Genomic DNA, 16,818 nt, shown 5'->3' with positions numbered 1-16,818 from the left:
AAAGAAATTACGGGGAACATTGGTCAGCCCGCCACTGGTCGTGGACTCGAAAATGGGCCATAATCAATTTCCACCTCCCAGGGTAGATTTATGTCTACTGCTTGGCTGGTAATCTTGCAGAGTGGATCATGTTATTGTATCCACCTGGTTTTCATTCCATTGATTTCAATGAGATGACAATCAGTGAAATTGCATAGAGAGAAGGTGATCAGCTCCACCTGATTAGCATTCGGGCAGTGAAGACAAAAATCTACCTATGTACATATATACATAAATGCACACATACCTGTTCCTCCGTTCCAGCTACTAACACTACAGGGTACACTTTTTGAGGTGAGGCTCCCAGCACAGAGGCTTGATCAATGGAGCGTAGATCAAAGATTCAAGCACTGAGGTCAATGCACATGATTTGCAGCGTGCTAAATATTCTTCTCATTAAAATGTGCATCACAGGAAAATTGGGAATGCCATGAATCAAGCACGCTGAGCTCTGAACCTAGTTTTCCAACCCACATTCCCATCAGGGAAGACCCCACATTGGTAATAAAATTTACCCCAAAAAATCCAAAGGTGGATTGAAGTACACAAATTCTTTGCACCTATTCTTGCCATGGGATCAAAAGAATAAAGTAATATTAGTGGTCATTCTGTGATCCGATGCTTGCAGGGAGTGCCTCTAGGGAAACCCTGGGCAAACAGCCATGATTTTCCATCCATTAAAATTATTAAATTATAGACTGATAGCAAGAGCTGCATCCTCACCATTTCCCAAGATACACTCCCATGAGTGCTGCTCCCCACTGGGATCACTGGATTTCACAATCATCTGTTTTTTCCTATTACATGTACATAGCATTTTCTATTAAAGACATAGGCTATCTTAATTATCCAAACTGGATCAACATTTTGCTAATTTCCTTCATTTAGTGAGCAGAATACAACACAGAAAAAGGCCATTCAGCCCATTGTGACTGTGCCAGCTCTTTTAGAGTGCTAGTCCCTGATAGCAATGAGAAGCCGGAATCCTTGTCCCACTCCCCTGCTCTTTCCCCATAGCCATGCATTTTTTTTCCTTTTCAAGGATATATGTCCAATTCCCTTCTGAAAGTTACTATTCAGTCTGCTTCCACCAGCCTTTCAGGCAGTGCATTCCAGTTCATAACAACTTGCTGCGTCAAAGAAATTCTCCTCATCTCACCCCTGGTTCTTTTGCCAATCACCTTAAATCTGTGTCCTCTGGTTACTGACCCTCTTGCCAGTGGAAGCAGTTTTTTCTTATCTACTCGATCAGAACCCTTCATATGTGCTCCTGTTGAACAAAGCTCTACATTGGAAGTGCTAATTCCTAAAATGTATGTGGGAAATGGCAATCTGCAAGTAAGTGTCTCATAACTTCTCATAGTGCATACAGTTCAAGCCTTGTTTATTAACCATTGTAATATTTCATTACTTCCAGGAGATGATACTATAACAAAACAATCCCGTCATCGTGTCATCATTCAATTGCCTTCAAATGGAGGGCGTGATTGTCCTGACACGCTCTTTGAGGAGAAGGACTGCGAGACCCCTCGTGTCTGCAGTAATTACAGGTAAAATTGTCCATCAGGTGGAATATAATCTAATCAGGTCAGACTCGCATTTTGCCCAATTTATACAAATTTATTTGTGGTTTTCATTAAAAAGTTAACATTTTATAAATGTTCCAAACTTCCCCGTTCCCTACAGGAAAAGGTACTGAGGACCAAGAAGGTCTCATTTTCGATTCCAAGTCAGTGCTGAGTCAGCTGATCTCAGCCAAAGCAGTGGGTACACTACCATTGGTCCCAAGACTCGGGGCAGGGGAGGGGAAAATCAGCACGGATTCTGGCTTCTTATTGCTATCAGTTCCCTCTGTTGGAAGTGCTGGATGCACAGTTAGGATAGAATTGGACTCAACTGTATGATGAAATAATCTGCCAGCACTCAATAGCCCTGTGTTCTCACATGAAGGATATCCATGGTACCAAAGGACTGCCAGCTCCAGTGAAACTGTACTCAACCATCAACCAGTACTTTCTGGGGAGAAAATTAGAGGGAAATGTTTGTGAGAAACACAGTATATAAAGTATGTTTCCTACCTTGTGATGCTTGCTGTTTTTCTTTCCTGTTGTCAGAATAAAGCTGCAGTGTCCCCAAAATTTGGTTTCTGAGTCCATATCAGAAAAGGCCAGTTAGAGACATTTAGATTGAGTTTCTCCTCCCAAAGTCCTGCTGATTAGGATGCTGAAGGTGTATTCACTATAAAATTGGTGGATACGTGGGTGCATTGTACCCTCCTTAGTTCTTGTTCTTGGGTTCATGAGCCACAGTTGCAGGACATAAGCTTAATTTTCCAAAAACCATCTTGCTTGTGAGCCAGGAGGAGCTAGAGTGTTTCCAGCCATCCCAACAAGCTTACCTGCTTCCAGCTCCACGATCGCCGACACCCCCAATCTCCCCCCGCCCCCCCAGCTCTGCAATTGCCCCCACCTCCACACTCTTCCCCCCCCCCCGTGATCTCTCAACCCTGACTACCCCCTGCCCCCCCCCGACCATGAGAATCCCCAACCGTAATCTCTCCCTCCCTCCCTACCTGCTCTCTGCTCCTCGGCTGCGGCCTTACATTGAAGGCTTTCCCGCCCAACAAGCAGGGCTGTTGGGCGGGAAACCTACAGAAAATTTTTAAACGACATCCTGCAGTTAATAACTCCCTCCCCACCTCACTGTAAATATTGGGGCCAATGTCTCAGTTACCTGTATGATAAAGTACAGAGTTAGCATTGTGAATTAGCATTGTGAACAAGAAGGGAGAGCATGCCAGTCACAGGTGGAAGAGACTGGCCACTTTTAAGACCATCCACTTGAGATAAATGGAGTACTGCTGTCAAAGTTAATTTGCGACTAAAAGCATTTATCAGTCCCCCATGGTAGATGAATCCATGTACATGTTCCAAGGTCAGAACCTTATTTGGCTTCTAATTCTGATTTTCTTTTCTGTCTGTAAAACTCAATAAACTAGCTATCTATCTTGTTTAAATGCTGTTTAAATGCTGTCTAGCACCAAAAGGACAAATCACTTCTTTGGTTCCCAGTACAAACACATGTCCATTTGTTTTGTTTTTGTTATAAAAAGCATCAGTCCTACTTAGCAACAAAAGGCAAGCTCAGAGTCTTTGTGAATTATGGTACTTGATCAGGTGAAAACCTCTGTTTTGCTTCCTGATTGAGGGATAAGATACATTAAAATATGCTACATTGATATAGGAAGTAGTACAAGACAAATCTAATTGAATTCACCATGCCAGAAACCAGGTTATATTTAAACAATTTAGACTCATATTGATCTGAGGAAGTTCTCAAGAAGGATAATTGACTCATTACAGACCTTATTGTATGTATGTTTATATATTGTACAAATCTGTGTTCATATTACTAATTCATTGTAAACAAATATATTAGTTGCTTTAGTATGTAAATGATCACAAATGGTACAATTTTAAGGAGGATGCAGGGACAGTATGGGTTTACATACACAAATTTCTGAAAGTGGCAGGACAAGTTTAAAAAAAGGCTGTTTAAAAGCATACGGGATCCTGGGCTTTATAAATAGAGGCTTAAAGTACAAAAGCCAGGAAGTTATGCTAAACCTTTATAAATCACTGGTTAGGTCTCAGCTGGAGTATTTTGTTCAATTCTGGGCACCGCACTTTAGAAAGGATGTCAAGGACTTTGAAAAGGTGCAGAAGAGATTTACTCGAATAGTTCCAGGGTTGAGGGACTTCAGTTATGTGGAGGGATTAGAAAAGCTGGGGTTAATCTCATTAGAGAAGAGACGATTAAGAAGAGATTTGATAGAGCTGTTCAAAATTATATGAGGTTTTATTAGAGTAAATAGGGAGAAACTGTTTCCACTGCCTAGGGGTTGGTAACCAGAGGAAAACAAATTTAAAGAAATTGGCAAATAAAAACCCAGAGGGGAGATGAGGAGATTTTTTTTTTTACACATCGAGTTGTGATCTGGACTGCACTGCCTGAAAGGGTGGTGGAAGCAGATTCAATAGTAACTTTTAAAGGGAATTTGATAAATACTTGAAAAGGAAAAGATTGCATGGCTATGGGGAAAGAGCAGGAGAGTGATCGCTCTTTCAAAGAGCCGGCACAGTTATGATGGGTTGAATGTCCTCCTTCGGTGCTGTACAATTGTATGATTCTATGATCCTCTATTTGAAAGAAAGTTTGATAGCATAGATCAAGACTATGTTAAATCTAATATGCAGATTACTGCAAGTGGGGTAATTGTTCATTGTTTGGGTTCATACCTCTTTGAAAAGAGATTATAAAAAGTACAGCTTCCAGATCATTGGGGACCTGGGCCATTGAGTGAGAAGACAGTTCTATAAAAAGACAAAATGAAATTGGTTAATGAGAATTTTTTGTTTATAGTTGTGCACAGTAATCTTACAAGAATGCAGCATGGTGAAGGAGGCACATTTGGGGTGAAATCTCACTGGGATAGATTTTGAATTTGTTCGAGAGTGTAAATCAGGTGGTAGTGAATTGGCAGCCCGTTTTACATCTCTCTCACGATGACCTCAATTAAAATATAATCGGGAGAGATGTAAAACAGGCTGCTGATTCACCATCACCCGTTTTACACTATCGCACAAAGACAAAATCTACCCCATTGTGTGATATTAACACACAAGATTTTGAAGTTTCTTTGGAGGAAAAATTCAGTTGGTAGTGCCACCCGTTAGCGCCTTAAGAGGGCGCTAAGTGGGGCGCAAACCAACTAGCGCCCGGGCGCAGCGATATCTGCGCCTCTCGTGAAATTGACCGAACATTTTGCAGCGGCGCTAAACAGTACCGCCTGATCTCCTGCGCACGCAGATCTTGATGTCATTCGAGAGTGCAACGCCCTTGGGGCGCCCCGGACTGGAAATTCAGTGGCGCCCCCCTCCTTTCTGCCTGTCGCTACCAACGACAGGTTGACTGGAACGCTTCCCAGCTGCTGTGGGACTGGGGGTGCTGCTATTTAAAGGGGGCCTCTTCCTGGCTTTTGAGTGGTAGCCATTTTTGCACCACTCGTTCTGAGAGAGAGAGAGAGAGATTTGCAGAGAGACAGAAGAGAGAAAGAGAGACTTCTGCATTGAATCAACGCTGTCTGAGGTAGTTTTGGCTTCTGACCATAACTTTGCAGGTACTTTGCTTTTTGACCTTCATAACTTTGATTGGCCAGATACTATGGGGGCTGCAATGAATGGGAACGTCGTCCTTTTCCATCACATTCGGAGGGCACAGAGACGCAGAGAGAGAGTGGCAATCATGCCCAGACGGAGGAGGGTTAACAGGCCTCGGTACAGGAGACCGTACCCTCCCAGGGTTTTTCGCCAACAGTTCTCCTACATTAATGGCCCAGAAATTCGGGTCTCCACGGGTGAGTACACACGGGGTACTCACCCGTAGGCCCAATGGAAGTGCCGGTTTCCTGCATGCACTGCGCATGCGCGGGAAACCGGCACTTCCGTTCCTCTGAACGAAGGGGTTCAGAGGTTGAACGCATGCGTGGGAGAGGCTGCGCGTGCGCATCGAACTTCGTTTTTTTTTACAGGTTATCCCGCGGGGGTAAGCCTGCAGAAGTTAGAAGTTACACAATCGGCGTGCTCAAGCAACGGATCCGCTGTCTGGACCATTCTGGAGAAGCCCTGCAGTACTCGCCTGAGCGAGTCTCCCACTTCGTTGTGTGCTGCATGCTGCATAACCTGGCAATCCTCAGGACCCAGCCAATGCCACCAGACATTAGAGCACCAGTGGAGGGGGAGGAGGAGGAAGATGAGGAGGATGATCATCAGCAGCACCAAGGCGGGAGGGAGGCACAAAGTGGAAGGGCCGTCCGTCAAAGGCTCATAGCAAGTCGCTTCTAGGCCCCCTCTGAGGGAATGGCTTACCTGAATGAAACCATCCCGCAACCCCTAAGCCGGTCAAGGCAACAATGAGTGCAAAGACCAAACATGCACATTTTGAATACAGACACTTCTTTATTTCACAAACTGTGTCTCATTTCCGCATGACAAAGTAATAGAAAGAAACAAAAAAAAACATTCATTCACATAACTGGCTCTCACAACCTGGAGACAATGTCCAAAACAGTAACAAAAATTTGACCATGAACCTTGGCCTTCAATAAAACAATGAAAGACATTTTGCCACACCTCCTACTTTTTGCCCTTCGAGGGTGATCTGCTTCCCTTGCGAAATTGCCCCCTTCTCACCCTGCAGTTCCTCCGTAATGGGACCCCAGTGGCTGGAGCAAGGCTGGGGGAAGGCTGCTGAGTGTCAGAAACTGAGGCTGCAGATGCCCTTGAGGGACGGCCTGGACCAGCTCTGGGCCTGGAGGGCCCGGCTGCTGACTGCTCCAACTCTGCATGGGCAGCAGCAGTCTGTCCTACAGGCGGTGGCAACTGCAGTGGAGAAGTGACAGTGGTGGCAGCAGGAATGCTGTCATCTTGAGAGAGAACAACAACTCCCTGCTCGACCGACACACTGGCATTCCCACGGGGCAGCACTTCAGCATCCGGAGCAATCTGATGGAGCACAGATTGCTGGCCTGCTGCGGCACGGTGAGAGCCCCGGGGAAATCTGCCCGATCCAGCGAGGGTGGCAGCAGTCAGTGCTCTCGTGGCCTCAATCTGCGTCTGCATGAGACCAGCCACTGACTGCATTGCAGCACTTAGCATTTGCATGGCAGCCGCCTGTGCTACAGCAAAGTGCTCCACACTCCTAGCCAGTGATTCAATGGATTTAGGCATCCTTGCCACTGCAGCCAGTGTGCCTTTGCTCCACCTGGGCGCTCATTTCAGCGAGGACCCGCTTCTCATCTGCGTCCAGTGCAGCATGACTCGAGGCCATACTCTCCGTCCGGGGAGAAGGCCCCCGAGCTTCCCTAACCGCCCCACGTTGCTTCAGCCCGCTGGGTCCTGGAGCTTCACCCTCATCAGACCATTCCCCCCTGCTCCCCTCCAGGGAAGGCGTGTCCCCAGTATGGGCATGGGCTGCCTCGATAGAGGGTGGCACTGATGGTCCGGCTTCCCCTTCCTCCTCGCCTTCAGCTTCACTCTCAATGGCAGCTTGAGGGCCCGTCTCCTCACCTGGTGAATCACCATCTGAAAGCAGGGAGGTACAAGAGTGGCTTTAGCGCGAGGACAGGGTGGCAGCAAGGGAGGCATGAGTGCAGCGATTTAGTGATTTGGATTGAAAGTGTCAAAGGCTGCTGTTGTGAGGAACAAGTGGAAGGAGAGAGGACAAGAAGGTGATGACCTTACCATTGCTGTCCAGAACGGGTCGGCGTCTCTAGTGGCGACGGGACCAATCACCTGGCTTGCCACAATCCTGTGGACGCGCTGCTCAAGATCGCTGAGGGCTTGAAGGTGAGGCCGCCCCCCACCGGTCCGTTGCTGCTGTCTCCTATTATGAGTCAGCTTGGCCTGCAAGAAATAGGACAGCGTCTGAGTAAATATGCAGCCATGATCTTGCCTGAAATGCCCCCCATGGTTGAATAGCCCTTACTGTATGCAGCCATGATCTTGCCTGAAATGCCTCCCATGTTTGAATAGCCCTTACTGTATGCAAAGTGTGGAATGTGCGTGTGTGTTTCATGAAAGGGCCATAGGTGTTGGATGAGTGTTGGGCATTGGGGCTTTCAAGACCCTCTGGCCATAAAGTGAGGTGGAGATGGAGGGATGAAGTGGTTTTGAAAAAAAGGCACTCACCCTGACGACATGAGTGAGGTCGTTGAACTTTTTCCTACATTGCACATGAGTCCGAGGCACCATGCTGCTTGAGAACACTCTCTGAGCCACCTCCCTCCACACTTTCCTGTTCTCGCTTGGCAAAGGCCTGCTGCCACTCTCTGTGTACAGAATGGATCTTCTGCGCTCCACCCCGCGAACCAGAGCCTCCAAAGCCCGCTCGCAGAAGCGCAGTGCTCGCTCCCTGGCCCTTTCCATAGTGTCTGGCTGCTAGATTTAGCCACAGGTCTGCCCAGGCCGAGATTCAAGGCTCCACTGAGCAGGGTGTGGCTGCAGAGCAAGATCGACCCTCCCCTTTAAGAACTGACCAGCGCAAGTGTGTCTGTGTTCAATCGCTAACTGACAGCACCTGCGCTGCGCCCGCCCTCTGAGGTAGTGCTTCGCTCCTCGGCCTTAGCGCCTTAAGAGAGTTGTGTAACACCTGATTTAGCGCTCCAATCACCTCCAGGGGCGATAAAAGCCAAGTTTGCTGTCGGAGGCGATAATTAGCGCCAGGCGCTAATCTTTGCGCCCGGCCGATAATTGCGCCCCAAATGGGGCGATACCGAATTTCTCCCCCTTTGTCTCTTATTTTAATGAAGGCACTAACACCATTGTTAAAATGGAGTGGCTGCTGCCAATGAACCGGAAGCTGCGCAGAAACGTACTGCGCACTCCAACAACCGGAAGCATGATGTTTCTGCTTTTTTAAAACGAGCACGCTAACGAGCCCGCTCGCTTCCCAGCTTTTTCTAACGAGCCCGCTCCCTTCCCAGCTTTTTCTAACGAGCCCGCTCCCTTCCCAACTTTTTCTAACGAGCCCGCTCCCTTCCCAACTTTTTCTCACGAGCCCGCTCCATTCCCAGCTTTTTTTAACGAGCCCGCTCCCTTCCTGGCTTTTTAATTTTTTTTTAATGAGCCCGCTCCCATAACAAACTGGAAGTGCGCATTGGCAGAACGCTTCCGGTTCATTGGCAGCAGTCGCGTCTTTGTTAAAATAATGCATCAATAGCAACTTCATACTGTTGTGTCAATATAGCAGGGGCAGATTTCATTCCCAATGGGATTTTTGATAAGTTTATTAGCTAAAGTCAGTCACTGAATTGATTTAATTCTTATCAGTTTGCCACAGCAACATTTCCTATGTGACTATTATTTAGGAGGTGGAGTTAAGACTTAGCTAATGTAGAAGGAGACCAGCCATCTTAAGAAACTCATATCTTCATTCCATCAGGAAACAAACTATAGTCACATGAGGTCATCTCTTAGAACATAAGAAATAGGAGCAGGAGTAGGCCAATCGGCCCCTCGAGCCTGCTCCACCATTCAATAAGATCATGGCTGATCTGATCCTAACCTCAAATCTACTATCACTCTCCATCCCACCCGAACCCATGTGATCTCCCGGGAGAGGCGAAAAACCAAAGAAAAAACCCAATGGCCAATTTGGGAGAAAAAATCTGGGAAATTCCTCTCCGACTCATCTAGGCGATCGAAACTCGTCCAGGAGATCACTCTGTCCCTTTATTTCCTACAGTACTTACCTTCTGTAAGAGGTGATCTCCACCCAAGCCAGGAACAGGCCCAATTTACTCTTGAAGGACTCCTAGCTGGCAGCCTGTTCCCGAGGTCTCCACTAATACCTGTGAATAGAACCATCTCCTGAAATCTAACACAGAATTAGAACACAAGAAGTAGGAGCAGGACCAGGCTACACGGCCCCTGGGCCCGCTCCGCTACCCACAGGGTCATGACCGATCCGAACCAAGACTCATGTCCAATTTCCTGCCCACTCCCCGTAATCCCTAATTCCCTTTACTTCTAGGAAACTGTCTATTTCTGTTTTAAATTTATTTAATGATGTAGCTTCCACAGCTTTCTGGGGCAGCAAATTCCACAGACCTACTACCCTCTGAGTGAAGAAGTTTCTCCTCATCTCAGTTTTGAAAGAGCAGCCCCTTATTCTAAGATTATGCCCCCTAGTTCTAGTTTCACCCATCATTGGGAACATCCTCACCGCATCCACCCGATCAAGCCCCTTCACAATCTTATATGTTTCAATAAGATCGCCTCTCATTCTTCTGAACTCCAATGAGTAGAGTCCCAATCTACTCAACCTCTCCTCATATGACCACCCCCTCATCCCCAGGATTAACCGAGTGAACCTTCTTTGTACTGACTCGAGAGCAAGTATGTCTTATCTTAAGTATGGATACCAAAACTGTATGCAGTATTCCAGGTGCAGTCTCACCAATACCTTGTACAACTGCAGCAATACCTCCCTGTTTTTATATTCTATCCCCCTAGCAATAAAAGCCAACATTCCATTGGCCTTCTTGATCACTTGCTGCACCTGCATACTAACTTTTTGAGTTTCGTGCACCAGGACCCCCAGATCCCTTTGTACTACAGTACTTTCCAGTTTCTTGCCATTAAGATAATAACTTGCTCAATGATTTTTCCTGCCAAAGTGCATAACCTCACACTTGCCAGTATTATATTCCATCTGCCAAATCTCTGCCCACTTACTTAGCCTGTCTATGTCCCTTTGCAGGTTTTTTATGTCCTCCTCACTCACTACTTTCCCTCCCATCTTTGTATCATCTGCAAACTTTGATATGTTACACTCGGTCCCCTCCTCCAAATCGTTAATATAGATTGTAAAGAGTTGGGGACCCAGCACTGACCCCTGCGGAACACCACTAGTTACTGATTGCCAGTCTGAGAATGAACCATTTATCCCAACTCTCTGCTTTCTGTTAGATAGCCAATCCTCCACCCATGCCAGAATATTACCCCCAATCCTGTGATTTTTTATCTTGAGCAATAATCTTTTGTGTGGCACCTTGTCAAATGCACTTTGGAAGTCTAAATACACTACGTCCACTGGTTCCCCTTTATCCAACCTGTATGTTACTTCCTCAAAGAACTCAAGCAAATTTGTCAAACATGACTTCCCTTTCATAAAACCATGCTGACTTTGTCCAATTAAATTACGTTTATCCAAATATCCCGTTACTGTCTCCTTAATAATGGACTCTAAAATTTTACCAACCACAGATGTTAGGCTAACAGGTCTATAGTTTCCAGCCTTCTGCTGACTACCCTTTTTAAATTAGGGTGTTACATTAGCAGTTTTCCAATCTGCCGGGACCTTTGCTGAGTCCAGGGAGTTTTGGAAAATTATTACCAATGCATCCACAATCCCTACCGTCACTTCCCTCAAGACCCTAGGATGTAAGCTGTTGTGTCCGAAAGTAATAAGACACAACACTGCAAGGGAACGGCACAACAGGTGTTTACTCAACGTGGCTCACTCTGGAACTGAACTGTACAGATTACTACTCAGTGCTATATACAGGTGTGGTTACTGCCGGTACTGCAGTATACATGAGCTGTAAAAAGTAGTTCCCCCCTTAAAGGTACATACATTACAATTCCTCCCCTTTAGATTAACAGTACCATAACACTCATTTAACAATTAAATATCAAACTAATTACAATTAACACTTTTAACATACAACGTTAGCTGAAAATAGTCCATTTATATATTCAGTCTTTGGGGAGGCTTCCTGATCCTTTCTGGATAGCACCTTTCCCGAGTGTCTCGCTCTTGGTGCGGAGGCGATTCAGGCCCCCTGTCGTCGGTTGGGTCATCAGCTTCCGATGCTACTGTTTCTGGGGTAGATGCGACCTGTACGTCGAGTTCCTCACCAAGTACGTATGGGCGAGACATGGGGTTGACTTGTTCCTGTGACTCTAGGATCTGGTCAGCATGGCGTCTCACGATGTTCTCCCCAACGTCCACTGTGTACATTAGTGGGCCCTGCCGTGTGCATATTGTTCCTGGCTGCCATTTTTCTGTTCGGTAGTCGCGGGCCAAGACTGGTTGCCCTACATTGAAGCTCCTTGTTGGCTTCTCATGGATGTGCTGGAATTGCTTGCTCTTAACATCTCTTCGTACGTTACGTTTGGTCTGAGCAAATCCAGGCAAGATCTTAACCTTCGGTTAAAGAACATCATGGCCGGGGCCTGGTTGGTGACTGCCTGTGTCGCATTCCGGTAGGTGAACAGGAAATTGTCCACCTTATGCTGCAGCGGAATGTTGTCATTGTACATAGCCTTTATTGCCTTCTTAAAGGTTTGTACGAACCTCTCAGCCAATCCATTTGTGGCTGGATGATACGGGGCGGATGTGTAATGCCTTACCCCATTCTTCTTCATAAACCTCCGGAACTCTTCGGACACAAACTGTGGTCCGTTATCGGAGCAAATCTGTTCTGGCAAGCCATTCCTGGCAAAAATGGTCCGTAGGACTGCAATAGTTTTCTCCATGGTGGTGGAGGACATTTTGATGACCTCAGGCCATTTCGAGTGCGCATCCACGGCTATTAAAAACATTGAGTCCATGAATGGACCAGCAAAATCAATATGCACCCGTTGCCATGGAGTTGAGGGCCACTCCCATGGGTGTAGAGGGGCATGTGGTGGTGCATTTTGGACTTTCTGGCATCCTGAGCAGCTCTTGGTCAGGTCCTCGATTTGTTTATCGATTTCCGGCCACCACACATAAGCCCTGGCAAGGCTTTTCATTTTTACCCCTCCCAGATGACCCTCATGAAGCTCATTGAGCACTCTATCCCTTAACTTGGGTGGAATTACCACTCAGGATCCACACATCAAGGTCCCCCGGCACACTGACAGCTGTTCTCTTCTTGTTGAGAATGCTGGCAACAGTGAGTCGCCATGTGCTGGCCATCCCTTCACCGTCAAATCATATACCCGAGACAGTGTCGGGTCATTTCGGGTCTCCTGTTCTATACGAGCGTTAGTTACTGGTAGGTATTCAACTATAGTCGAATGAAATATTTCGACAGGATCCACTGCTGGTGCTTCCTCCGCAGTAGGCAGTGGCAGGCGTGATAGCCCATCAGCATTTCCATGCTGTTTCGTGCCCTTATATTCAATCTCATAGTGTTGCGCCCCTAGAATGAGTGGCCATCTTTGTAGTCGTTGCACAGTCATCACCGGAACGCCCTTCTTCGGATTAAAAATGGAAACAAGAGGCTGGTGGTCAGTCAGCAAGGTGAATTTCTGCCCGTGCAGATAGTGATTGAACTTTTTCACTCCCCACACTAGGCTGAGGGCCTCCCTGTCAATCTGGGCGTAGTTACGCTCGGCTGAGGTTTATGATCATGACGCAAAGGCTATTGGCCTCTCTGAGCCGTCCGAGAATTTGTGCGACAGCACCGCTCCAATGCCGTAGGGTGATGCATCACACGCCAACCGAATTGGTAGTGCTGGGTTGAAATGGGCCAATACATCTTTCGATGTGATTAGTGTTTTGCTCTTCTGGAAAGCTCGTTTACATTCGTCACTCCACTTCCATGGCACCCCAGTTTGCAGTAGGGTGTTCAGTGGGTGTAGTATTGTAGACAAATTTGGCAAGAACTTATGGTAGTAGTTTACCAGCCCGAGGAACGACCTCAGTTGTGACACGTTTTCCGGTGCTGGAGCCTTTACTACTGCCTCAATCTTTTCTGGGGACTTATGTAACCCCTCTTTATCGATAACGTGGCCACAATACGAGATCTGTTTTTTAAAAAACTCGCATTTGGGGCGGTTAGCTCGGAGCCCATGTTCCTTCAATCTAGTGAGCACCTGCTCCAGGTTGGCGAGGTGATCACTGTCATTTTCGCCCATGACCAGGATGTCGTCCAAATAACACTGGGTCCCTGGGATCCCTTGCAGGACTTGTTCCATTGCCCTTTGCCAAATAGACGGAGCTGATGCTACCCCGAATACCAGCCGGTTGTATTGGTAGAGACCTTTATGGGTGTTGATTGTGAGGTATTTTTTTGATGCTTCTTCTACCTCCATTTGCAGATACGCCTGGGCCAGATCAATCTTAGTGAAGCGTTTCCCTTCAGATAGCGAGGCGAAAATATCTTCAATCCGCGGAAGTGGATATTGTACGGTGTGAAGGACTGGGTTCACTGTTACCTTAAAGTCCCCACAGATGCGAACCTTCCTTGGTTCCCCAGGCGTGCTGCTCAACGACTTTTTCATCACAGGGACGATGGGTGTAGCCCACTCGCTCCAGTCTACCTTGGACAGTACTCCTGAACATTCCAAACTCTGCAGCTCTGCTTCGACGGCTGGGCGGATCGCATAAGGCCTTAAAAAATTTTGGGCTTGCGTTTTCTTCGATTTTAATTGTTGCTGTCATGCCTTTTAGTGTTCCGAGTCCTTGCTGGAACACTTGTGCGTCGGTTAGGATCTTTGACAGTCGCCCAGGTGTGACGTCGTCATCCTTTTTGGCAGCCACAGTCAGTGCTTGTATGGAATGCCAATCCAGCTGTATTTTCCGGATCCATTCACATCCCAGTAATGGTGGTCCTCCATCTTGCAATACATGCAGGTCTAGTTTTGGTGTTTCCTTACCGTTATATATAACGGTCACCCTTATTTTTCCTTTGGGGTAGACTTTTTGCCCCGTGTACGTCTTCAAAATAATTTTTGTGTCTCTCAAGAGTATGTGTGAGAATTTCAATTTCAATTTCAATTTTATTGGTCACATAACTAAATACAAGAAGTGTAATCTAGTCAGTGAAATGTTTTTTTCTTGACAAGCCAAGAGCACCAAGCAGCAAGAACACTTAGCTGCCTGGTACACACGGAGCTCGCAAGGACGGCAGCCATCTTCATCGGCGCCATCACAAAAAAACACATACCGACATATACACGCATACATACTTTAAATATAAATAAAGCAGACATAAAATAAATAAAAAAGACATGAAAAGACAGCACATAAAATTAACAAGCAATAATGTAAAAAAAGTAATTTCTACAGTAATTACATTGATATTTCTACCCAGGCTTCTAGAATAATCTCTGGTTACAGGGTGGCCGCACTGGGAGAGCATCGTGAGGAACTCACAACTTAATTAATTAATTAATAAAATAAATAAAGTGCCCCCTCAGTCTTTCTCGATGTTTCCATCTTGGTCTCTCTCGATGTTTCCCCTCTCTCTCTCTCGATGTTTCCTCTGTCTTTCTCGATGTTTCCTCTCAGTTTTTCTCGATGTTTCCCCTCGGTTTCTTCCACACACCTGGCATGTAGATTACCCCTGGCTGTCCAACTTGGCGTCCTGGTAACCGGAATAGCCGCTCGTAGTCCCGTCGGTTTATGACTGTTAGGGCTGATCCTGTGTCCAATTCCATCTTTACCTGGACTCCTGCTATCTTGAGAGTGACCCAAATGTTTCGGTGATCCTCCGTTTTGATCACATTATGCAGTTTCAGACAACTCAGCTCCCTGTTTTCGGAGTCGGTATCACTCTTTTGTTCGTCTGAACTATTCTCCGTCACCTTATGTACCTTCTTGTACTTTTCTTTTGGAGATTTCTTATTGCTGGATTTCTTTCCCGACCTGCAGACTCGTGCTATGTGTCCTACTTTTCCACACTGTCTGCACACTTTGTCTTTGAACCAGCAATCATTGTGGTCGTGTGTTGTTCTGCCACAACGATAGCACTTCTCTGTTCTGTATGACATTTCGTTTGTGCCATAATCTTGCGGTCTCTATTGTATCTCTGCAGCGCCCCGTGCTGCTGCTTCATATGATACCGCAATGCGGAAAGCCTTGTCCAGCGTAAGGTCCTTTTCAGATAAAAGCCGTTTCTGGGTTCCTTCACTTTGAAGCCCACACACAAACTTGTCCCTTAAGGTATCTGCCAGTCCCGTTCCAAACTGACAGTGTTTCGATAGTTTGCGCAGTTCTGTTAAATATTCAGCATTGCTTTCATCCTTATGCTGGTTCCATTTGTGAAACTTGAATCTTTCTGCTATCAGCAGCGGTGTGGGGTTTAAATGTTCCTGCAGTATCGTCACTATGTCTCCAAAACGCTTTTCCACTGGCTTCGCTGGGGTTACTAGATTTTGCAATAAGCCATACGTCTTTGCACCCATTAAATTTAACAATACCGACGCTTTCTTGTCATCTGACACATCATCTGCCTTGCAGTATACCTCTATTCGTTCGACAAATGTAGTCCAATCTTCGACTTCATTGTCAAATGCGGTGATACTGCCACTCTTCGGCATTTTGGGTGTGGTTTAAAATGGCTTAAAATGGCATCTCCCGCGCTTTCCTTCCTCCCCCACTGCTGCCAACGCCGCTCTCGGCGGTCCTCGTCGCAATGGCGGTGCCCTGTAGGTTTCGCGCGCTTCTCCTGCGCTGCTGCCAATGCCACTCTTGGTGGTCCTCGTGGCAATGGCAGCGCCCTGTAGGTTTCGCGCGCTTCTCCTGCGCTGCTGCCAACGCCGCTCTCGGCGGTCCTCGTGGCAATGGCGGCGCCTCGCGGGTTTCTGCGCGTCTCTCTCCCTCTCCTCGATGCTGCTCGGCCCCTGAACACCGGCTGCGCTCTGCCCTCTCTCTCTCTCTCTCTCCCCCGTCGACGCTGCTCGGCCCTTTGCTATGCCGCTCGGTCGGGCTCTAGCCCGCCGCTGTCCGGGAAGGGTCTGCGCACTACCTGTTGCCAACCCGTTTCGCTGGACCACCACGACTGGAAAGCCAAGCCTGGCTCTCAACAGCCTCCCCTGCAATTCTCGAGTCTCTGCTGGATGACTGGGCAGTTGCCCGTGGTCGACGCCCGTGTCTCTGGCCTTGACCTCCAATCTACTGGTCTCCAGGAACGAATCCCTGGAAGGTGATGCAGAGTTGCAGGTAGGATCAAATTTGTCTCGTCGCCAATGTTGTGTCCGAAAGTAATAAGACACAAGACTGCAGGGGAACGGTACAACAGGTGTTTACTCAACATGGCTCACTCTGGAACTGAACTGTACAGATTACTACTCAGTGCTACATACAGGTGTGGTTACTGCCGGTACTGCAGTATACATGAGCTGTAAAAAATAGTTCCCCCCTTAAAGGTATATACATTACATAAGCCATCAGGTCCAGGGGATTTATCCGCCTTGAGTCCCATTATTTTACCGAGTACCACTT

The 16,818-nt window shown here is 47.0% G+C and overlaps 1 protein-coding gene across 1 annotated transcript in view; it reads left to right on the top strand.

Annotated features, from left to right (window-relative positions):
- The window catches only part of thsd7aa (thrombospondin, type I, domain containing 7Aa), a 771,919-nt gene that overhangs the window by 617,049 nt on the left and 138,052 nt on the right, over positions 1-16,818 (top strand). The window contains exon 10 of the mRNA XM_085988376.1: positions 1,457-1,589. Within this exon, the coding sequence (XP_085844502.1) occupies positions 1,457-1,589 (133 nt within the window). The remainder of the gene's footprint in view (positions 1-1,456; positions 1,590-16,818) is intronic.

The sequence above is a fragment of the Somniosus microcephalus genome, chromosome 5, assembly GCF_052327205.1.
Source record: "Somniosus microcephalus isolate GS21.2 chromosome 5, FLI_Smic_1.0, whole genome shotgun sequence".
Taxonomy (NCBI): Eukaryota; Metazoa; Chordata; class Chondrichthyes; order Squaliformes; family Somniosidae; genus Somniosus; species Somniosus microcephalus.
Note: the sequence above shows the minus strand (reverse complement) of the source record. Positions and strands in the feature narration are given on the sequence as shown.